This window comes from Electrona antarctica (assembly GCF_951216825.1).
Source record: "Electrona antarctica genome assembly, chromosome: 4".
Classification (NCBI taxonomy): Eukaryota; Metazoa; Chordata; class Actinopteri; order Myctophiformes; family Myctophidae; genus Electrona; species Electrona antarctica.
The window spans coordinates 40,043,817-40,052,685 of record NC_136809.1 but is presented as its reverse complement, the minus strand read 5'-3'; the positions used below and the strand labels follow the sequence as shown (position 1 = coordinate 40,052,685).

At 43.1% G+C, this 8,869-nt stretch overlaps 1 protein-coding gene across 1 annotated transcript in view; it reads left to right on the top strand.

Moving 5' to 3' along the window:
• LOC306922351 (carbohydrate sulfotransferase 12-like) overlaps nt 1-8,260 on the top strand; it is a 12,870-nt gene extending 4,610 nt beyond the window's left edge. The window contains exons 4-6 of the mRNA XM_079499882.1: nt 2,081-2,209; nt 2,494-2,686; nt 6,607-8,260. Of these exons, the coding sequence (XP_079356008.1) occupies nt 2,081-2,209; nt 2,494-2,686; nt 6,607-6,879 (595 nt within the window). The 3' untranslated portion in view covers nt 6,880-8,260. The remainder of the gene's footprint in view (nt 1-2,080; nt 2,210-2,493; nt 2,687-6,606) is intronic.
• The last annotated feature ends 609 nt before the right edge of the window (nt 8,261-8,869 follow it).

Genomic DNA, 8,869 nt, shown 5'->3' with positions numbered 1-8,869 from the left:
GGGGGTTTTCTTTTTTGCATTTGACAATCTGTCTTTGAACTGACTTGACTTTTGGAGAGGTGGCGTGGAGAGTTGAAGGAGGCTGGGCGGGACATGAGGCTGAGAGGACAGACACAGCTTTCTCTACCCCTGGGGAACTGGCACATATATTATTGGTGCATGCGTGTGTGTACCCATGCCTGTGTTTTTCCATTTGGCCATCTCTGCCTGTGTGTGCCTGCTCATGTCTTTTATCTGTACACTGTAAAATCCTCAGTGTTAACCACTTTCAACTTGCCTTTTCGGCATGACATTATTGGTGAGACTTCTAAAAAGGTTTCACAAATTATACAAACATACAAAAATAATGAAAATTGCACATCTACAAGTTCACAATGCATCACACATCGCAGTGCATTGTGAGCTTGTAGCTTGTGAGCTCGTTATTTGTTGCTAGTGTATAACGTTAAAGGCGGTTAAACTAAAGCAGGGTAAAACGTGGTATGGGCTACATAAAGCGGACCTTATATATTATAATACACCGTGATTTAAGCAACACAGCTGCAGCTAATCAAATGAATACTGGGAAAAAGTACCTGTCCACCACTGCAGCGTTTAGGGGTTCAAATCCACTTCAATGCATCCGGCTTGCCGGGTGTCTTGGCCACGTCCTGGCGGCGAGGGTGATCTTTGTCAGTGCATGCAAGCAGTGGGACAAATTAAAGAGTGCCATGCCATTTTTGTACTTTTTGTGTGTCTATGGAGTTAACATTACTCTAAGTCTAATAGACCCCCAGGTGTGGTTAGAATATTTAAATATGTCTTCCCTGTGCATTTGGGAGTAATACAAAATAAATAAATAAAAATAATAATAATAAAAAAAAACGAGAGTGCGGTCTAGCCAACATCAACTCGGGACTCCTGAATCGTTGCCCTCCACACTGTTAAAAGCCACAATGGAATTGGAAAGTCCTTTGTGTTGCTTTGAAGATCTGCAATGAGACACACAATGGCCGCTTGGCTAGGATAACTGTAACTTAACCTGGAATAAGTAGATTTTTCAAAGACTCTGACCTAATAACATTTCTACTTTTTCGGTGTCAGCACTTTCACTTCTCACACTTTTACACTGTCCAAATGGACACTTTTTTGATTGGCAATTTGCATTGCAGTGATTGCACTGATAATAATGATTAATTGTTCTATGACGAGATAGGCGAGACACTTATTAAGCAGAAGCACTGACTGTAAAAAACACTGTTTTTACCTCTGTTTACCTTTGCTCTGTCTTTTGTTTAGTTTTATTTGCCTTGTATAGAGCGTCGCAGTCCCGCCCCCTTTCATGACGACGCCAGGCCCAGGAAATGAATCCCAATGCATTTTTCCCATAGACATTTCAAAAAGTATTTATTTAAAGACCTTTTAAGCGTCTATTGCTGTACACAACAGTACTTTTTCTTTTTCTTACTCTTTACCTGTAACTTTGTAACCTTAACTGCTGTGCCGCCTCTGGGTGACCCCCCCACGGGATAATCTGTAGTCAGTCAGTCAGTCAGTCAGTCAGTCAGCCTGCCTGCCTGCCTATCCGTCTGTCTATCTGTTTGTCTAGACTAGCGCTACCGGCGTAGGGTCCATTGGGCCATTTCTGTTAGTAGCGAACCACAGCAAGCTGCCTTTGTTTTAAATGGTCCCAAACCGTTCACACCTATCGCCAGTTGCATTGACCCCCTGATTTTAACCTGAACTTGAAAACAATTAAACAAACAAAAAAATCAGCCTATAGGGTTTCCTGCCCCATTTGTTTACATTTAACCTGAACTTGAAAACAAACTACAAAATCAGTCTAGGGTATCCTGCCCTATTTATTTACATTTATACACTTTCTAATTTACAAACGGATAATTAACACTGAAGATTTTACGGTGTAAAATGCTAAGACTGTGACAGCTACATACATCAGTTGTGTAACACAGTGTGCATGTGAAATATGTGACTGAACTGCACACAGTGTAGTGTGCAAACACTGCACACAGTGTTTAACTAGGTTTTGGTGGGTGTATGTTGTGTGTTTCTGTGTCTTCTTGTATGTGTGATTTACCAGATTTTGGCGTCATTATGGTTCTCTGTCTCGCCACTTGATGGCGCTGAAGCTGCAGCATTACACCAAGTTCCTGTTTGTACGAGATCCCTTCGTAAGACTCATCTCTGCCTTCAGGAACAAGTTCGGAAGGTAGGTGTGTGTGTGTGTGTGTGTGTGTGTGTGTGTGTGTGTGTGTGTGTGTGTGTGTGTGTGTGTGTGTGTGACTGTGTGTGTGTGTGTGTGTGTGTGTGTGTGTGTGGGGGGGGGGGGGGGGTAGCTTTGTAGAGATGAAGAAAATAGATGAAGTTTCCATTAACTGAACAGAAGTTCTATGGATAGCCATGGATAATAAAAGTGTGTGTGTGTGTGTGTGTGTGTGTGTGTGTGTGTGTGTGTGTGTGTGTGTGTGCGTGTGCGTGTGTGCGGATTGGAAGGCCCAATGAGGACTTTTACCAGCAGTTTGGCTCTGTCATGCTGCGTCGGTATGCTAATGTTTCTGGAAGCATGCCAGCGACGGCGGCCGAAGCATTTGCAGCTGGAATCAGACCAAGCTTCCAGCAGTTCATCAAATACTTGCTGGACCCGCAGACTGAGAAGGAGGCGGTCTTCAATGAACACTGGCGACAGGTACAGCAGAGCACACAGAGTTGGTTGTTTGTTTAAGATGATTACAACTGACTTTTAAAGCTGCTATCTAGAACTTGTTTTAATGAATAAAACATTATTGAAGCAATCTGTATGGTAGAGTATATTAATAAAATATAACCAGTATATCTGTAGTGGGTGGAGGTAAACTCCCTGATACTCTTCCAATGAGACATTTAGAACTTGCCGTCAGGTAAGGACATCTATAAGCAGCACTGCCTCAAGTGTGTGCTACAAAGTACTCTTCCAATGAGACATTTAGAACTTGCCGTCAGGTAAGGACACCTATAAGCAGCACTGCCTCAAGTGTGTGCTACAAAGTACTCTTCCAATGAGACATTTAGAACTTGCCGTCAGGTAAGGACACCTATAAGCAGCACTGCCTCAAGTGTGTGCTACAAAGTAACCAGGAAAACCCAGGAAAACCCAGTACAACCCATATTGCAGCTCTTGAATTGGTGCCCATGTTTCCAGCTTCTTGTCAGGAGGGAAACAGAATTAAGTTACCAGTAATTTTTATATTTTTCAACCACAACATATATAGTCTTTTAGGTTTTTGCTTATTTTATTCATGTAGCCACTTGTTTTGGGGGTCTTGATCAAGCGTCTTGGAATGTCTGTCCGTTTCGGCCATTTCGCCAGTCAATATTGTCTGTACCATACTGTACTGTAGCGTGTAAGTGTAAGAAGTAGATAAGCAACTATATATCTATATTCAAGAGGAAGATAAGCAACTTTACATAACCCCAAGAAGAAGCAGGCAACTAGACAAGTAGTGATAATAGCAACAATAGCTAATTATCATTATACTTTTGTTCCCCATCTGACAGGATTTGAGTGACCATTGACTTAGGTGCTGGCTAACCAGCACCTAAGATAATATTCATAACATAAGGTTTTAAGCTTCAGTGGTCCTACACCCCAGCCATGTGCAGTTGCCCTGAAAAGAGAGATGCAGTTGGAAAGTAATGTTATCCCATCTCAAAGTAACTGCACACTTCCAATAGTTGTCACAAACACTGGTGAGATGAATCAATATTGATAAATACAGTGACTCTTGGTGTGATTTAATGTTTGTAAGCATTGAAGAGTGTCTCAGCGTTATTACATTGGTTTGTTACATTTATTCACTTTGCTGCACAGAATGGAATGTTCTGTCCATCATGCACACAAAATGACATATTTAGCAAATATGTTGCAAATATTGTTTAGTGTCCATGAAGGACAGAAGTATAGTACATAGTCATTTCCATCACAAAGTATGCAGGAAGGAGTGCAGACTCGGAGCTCGATCAAGGGGTGCCTTGTTCCTGGTCACCGTGTAGGTCATCACCAGTGTTTTGAATACAACCGGGAGCCAGTTGAATGAGTGCAGAAGTGGAATGACATTTTGGGAGTTTGAAGACCAGCCGTGCTGCACAATTCTGGATCACTTGTAGAGAGGTTTGAGACTGAGAGCATGCAGCCAGTTCAGAAAGGGGGGAGTTCGTAATATGTATTTAATATGACTAATCACTGGATCTTTTGCAACAGGCAATAATATATAGCATGGACTGTTAAAAATAAACATACGGTTGATGGATTGATGTGCAAAGCTGAACCGATTAGCTGTTCCACCTGTGAATGGTAAGGTAATTAGATGACACTCATTAATGGCCCCTCCCTACACACTGTAGGAGTTTTAAAGTTATCGGCGAGTCATCAGATCGTTGTGCATTTCACACTGTAGGAGTCTTTTTTTTTAATCGGCTGTCATTATATCTTTGTGGCTTTCACACTAAACGATTGATCGCCGACCAAGGATCACACACTGCAAGAGTTCACCAAGATGCGATCCAGACCCGATACATATAGGCAGCGGCTACATCATTTGTGTTTTTATTCCAATTCATTTTGACATGCACGTGCATGATGCCGTGATACAAGCGTGAGACCCACACATGCAGGGCGCATCTCTCTCTCTCTCTCTCTCTCTCTCTGCGTGCACGCCACACACACACAGGAATAGCCATGCAGGCTACACACAGGGCGGCATGTTTGTGATAGCGCTATAGCGAGACAGGACGTTATAATCTTGAGTTTCATTAAATAACTCTGTCTCTCTCCGCGCGCGCACACACACACACACACACACACACACACACACACACACACACACACACACACACACACACACACACACACACACACACACACACACACACACACACACACACACACACACACACACACACACACGTATGAGGTCCAAACCAAAAGTTTGCTCTGCACTGTTGATTCCGATGCGGTTTTATCAACATTATTCAAGTGAAATGCGTAACGGCAATATTGGGTTAATATAGGCTACCAATATGTGGGTAGCCTACAGGGATTTACAGACGGAATGAAGGTTATATATAGGTATATATATCTGATCATTTATACAGTCGACAGGCAGACAGACATATAGACAGCAGTGCTGTGAGCAGTGTGCTCTCATTGGTTGTAACTTGTAATACAGGCCTTATCAGGGCGCAGTCGCAACCCAGTTCATACTGTATGTATGATATCCAGTCGGCGACAGAGTCAAATATCAAACGTGCTAGATGTTCAGAAATGGTCGGGGAGACGTCGGCGAGCGCTTTTATCGGCGCTGGATCTTCTCGCAGCTCCTTTCACACACAGCGAGCAAAACCTCGCCGATCAAACCCCGATTTTACGTCAGATCGGGGGTTTTGTCGGCGAGCGCCAAAAATGCTCCCCGACAGCATAATCGGAGCAAATACCGGGCAGTGTGTACGAGCCATAACTGTAACACAGTTCAGGTCATTCAGAATGTGGTAATTAAGTGTTTAAGTAAATATTGCACAAGCAGTATTTGTTTGTGCAATATTTACTTATACACTTAATTTTAACATTGACGTCTAAATACTGCTACTTGTTTGATGCACACAGTCACTTACCGATACCAGCTTGTTGTCGATCCCAGTGTGTTCAGTGTGGAAGACTTCCCAGGCATTCAACCACTGATGTATCATCATCATCATCATCATCATCATCATCATCATCATCATCATCATCATCATCATTATCACCTGCTTTCCAGGCACCACTTGGTTGGACTTGGACTCGATATGGCTTTCTTCCACCGGGAACAGTCCATGACCACCTTATGGTTGATGCCGTGTGCTTTCATGTCAGTCAACACGGTTGTCTAACAGATTATGTTAGGCCGGCCGGTGGGTCTTGTTACCTCCAAGTTAATCAACCCAATCATTGTCTTCCTTCCTTACACAGTCACATGATCACAGTCTGCCTCTCCTCACCACATCCACATTCGGTCTCAGCTCTGCACTGGTCTTTCTTTCTCTCCCTCAGTGACACACCACACATCCATCTGCTCACCATAATCTCCGTTCTGTTCAGCTTCCCTTCATGCTCCCCCTCAGGGGCAGGGCCCATGTCTTGCTTCCAGGCATCATGCCACTTCTTCAACCACTGATTTAAAGTTCTGAAATGGCGCAAAGATAGGATCCCATTGTGTGTGTTGTGTAATGTGAAGTGGAAAATATTTATGGTTTTGTTCAAATTGTATTTAGCAGTTAACGTGTAGTTATTTTGTGTATTTGTGGTTTTTCTGTTATTGTGAGGAGGTGGACAACACCCCGGTGTTATTACTGCTCATTTGAGTCATGACTCAAGGGGACACTATTAAATTAGTATGAGAGGAGGAGGTGGATGCATTGACAGTGGAATGAGGTGATCTGGTGTTGTACAGTGCAAAAAAAAAAGAGTCAACCATGCGATAGAGACAGAGAAGCCATGTTTTTAGTACCAGATATCACTTATGGTACAATTAATGTTGTAATGGACCGTGTGTGTGTGTGTGTGTGTGTGTGTGTGTGTGTGTGTGTGTTTTGCAGGTGTACCGTCTGTGCCATCCATGCCAGATACAGTATGATTTCATCGGCAAGTTGGAAACCTTGGAGACGGACTCTGAACAGCTGTTGAAACTCTTGGGTGTCGACCACCTGCTCCACTTCCCTTCCGGCGCACGGAACCGCACAGCCACCAGCTGGGAAAGTGATTGGTTTGCACGGATCCCTGTGGAGATGAGAAAAGAACTTTACGAGTTGTACGAGCCGGACTTTGAACTGTTCGGATATCCAAAGCCTGACAGTGTGCTCCACCGGTAGCCCTTCTCACAGTGCCAAAGATGACGTGTTGGATCCAATACCTCATCTAGCTTCATGCCAGTAAAGCCTTTTGATAGACTGCTCTGTAATAGCCATGGTATGGCTTATATTCCATACATTGCATGTATTCTGTATACACAGCCATAGAATGCGGAATGAATTTCCTGTGTGTACTCACCGCCCAATAATTAATTTGTGTGACTTGGGGTCAGCTCTTATCATGTAAGTATCATATCCATTTGAAAGGTTTGGCAGGGGGCGCCCGAGTACAGAGTGGTTTTGGCATGTAGCCTACCACATAGGCTCTGCTGCACATCACCCTTACCTACACTCCTTGTTTCCTGTCTCTCTTGCCACTGTACTATCAAATATATATAATATAAAAACAGAAAAATCAGAAAATAACTATAGGCCTACAGTGCTAAATTAGAATTCTCCCGAGATGAATCCCTCCACTTAACTTTTTCGCTGCTATCTACGTTTATAAACGTACTGTAGCTAGGCTATCGGTACCTAATGGGGATATCTACGCGTATGTTCGTAGACAACCGTATACTCCATATATGAAATCGGCGACCGTCCATTTACTTTTTAGCATTGCTCCGGTTAGTATGGACAGTCCCCACCAGCTATGGGATTTTTAAATCCAGCTCCATTGAGCCTCCATTATAACAGGATTTTCAAAGCGCTGTATCTCAAACGGTTCAAGCGCTGTCCATGGTGAGCTGCTGCGCACCCGACGATCGTAAATCATTTGTGAGTTTGTACCGCATCGCTGAGCACATGTAACTATCATTATAACAATGATGGCTAAGGGGTCTGAGCTAATGCGAGTGAACACTGTGTTCATAACAAAGGCCCCCACCTTCCTGAATAACCCGGAAAGGAAACAAGGGTCGCAGAGTTAGAGCGGACGTGTGGCATTCCTTACGTGTGCTTATGCTGCCACCTAGTGGCAGCTATAGATTTAAATGCACTGCGTGGTCTATGGCTGTGCATGTGGTATAGGCCTATACATGTATGCAATGTATTGGATAGCAGTCATTTTTGGGCTATAGCTCTGTAAATGCTCATTATTGTCTATACAGTAGTTTGCCATACCTCAAATGATTGAAGTGCCTACCAGAATTGCTTTATGCTGTCCACATCTGTCTCAGTTTGCTTACAAAGAAACAGGCCCGCTAGCTCATTTATCTCCACTTTTCATGTTCAAGCACTTTAAGTTGTGTTTTGTTAAGTCAAAAGAGGTTCAGGAATCAGAGCGGCTCAACTGGACGTTTGAGTAGGACTGGTGCTCTAAAACAAATGGTTGTTGATATTTCTAAAGGGAGTATGTTGTGAAGTTGCAAAATTTCAGGAATAAAGTGTTTTTGTAAGTATTTATATTTTTGATTGTCCAATGTGTTTATATTTGTGTCCAATAATTTCATTAATCAATAGCGCTGGCTGGGGTCCAATGATGCATAATTTATCTGAGTACTGAGTGAGTGAGTATTGTGCACAGTAAATGGTAAATGGTGCATTTATATAGCGCCTTTATCCAAGGCGCTTTACATAGATTGTGCATTACATTCACCCATTCACACACACATTCATACACCGATTGCGGCGGAAGCCATGCATCGGGAGCAATTTGGGGTTCAGTGTCTTGCCCAAGGACACTTCGACATGTAGCCAGGAGGAGCCGGGATTCGAACCGCCGACCCATGGATCATTGGACGACCTGCTCTACCTCTTGAGCCACAGTCGCCCCACAGTCCTTCACATGTTAGTTAGACTGACACTAGATTTAGATTTAGATTTCTATATATATTACATCATCAATGGATGGTAGAAAACAGAAGTTTTCTACCATCCATTGATGGTAGAAAACCAAAACGTTTTCACTTTTAGGGAAAAAGCAATGTTTCGGCCTGTGCGGCCTTCATCAGGCTATATTTTTGAAAAAGATAGCCTGATGAAGGCCACACAGGCCAAAACGTTGCTGTTT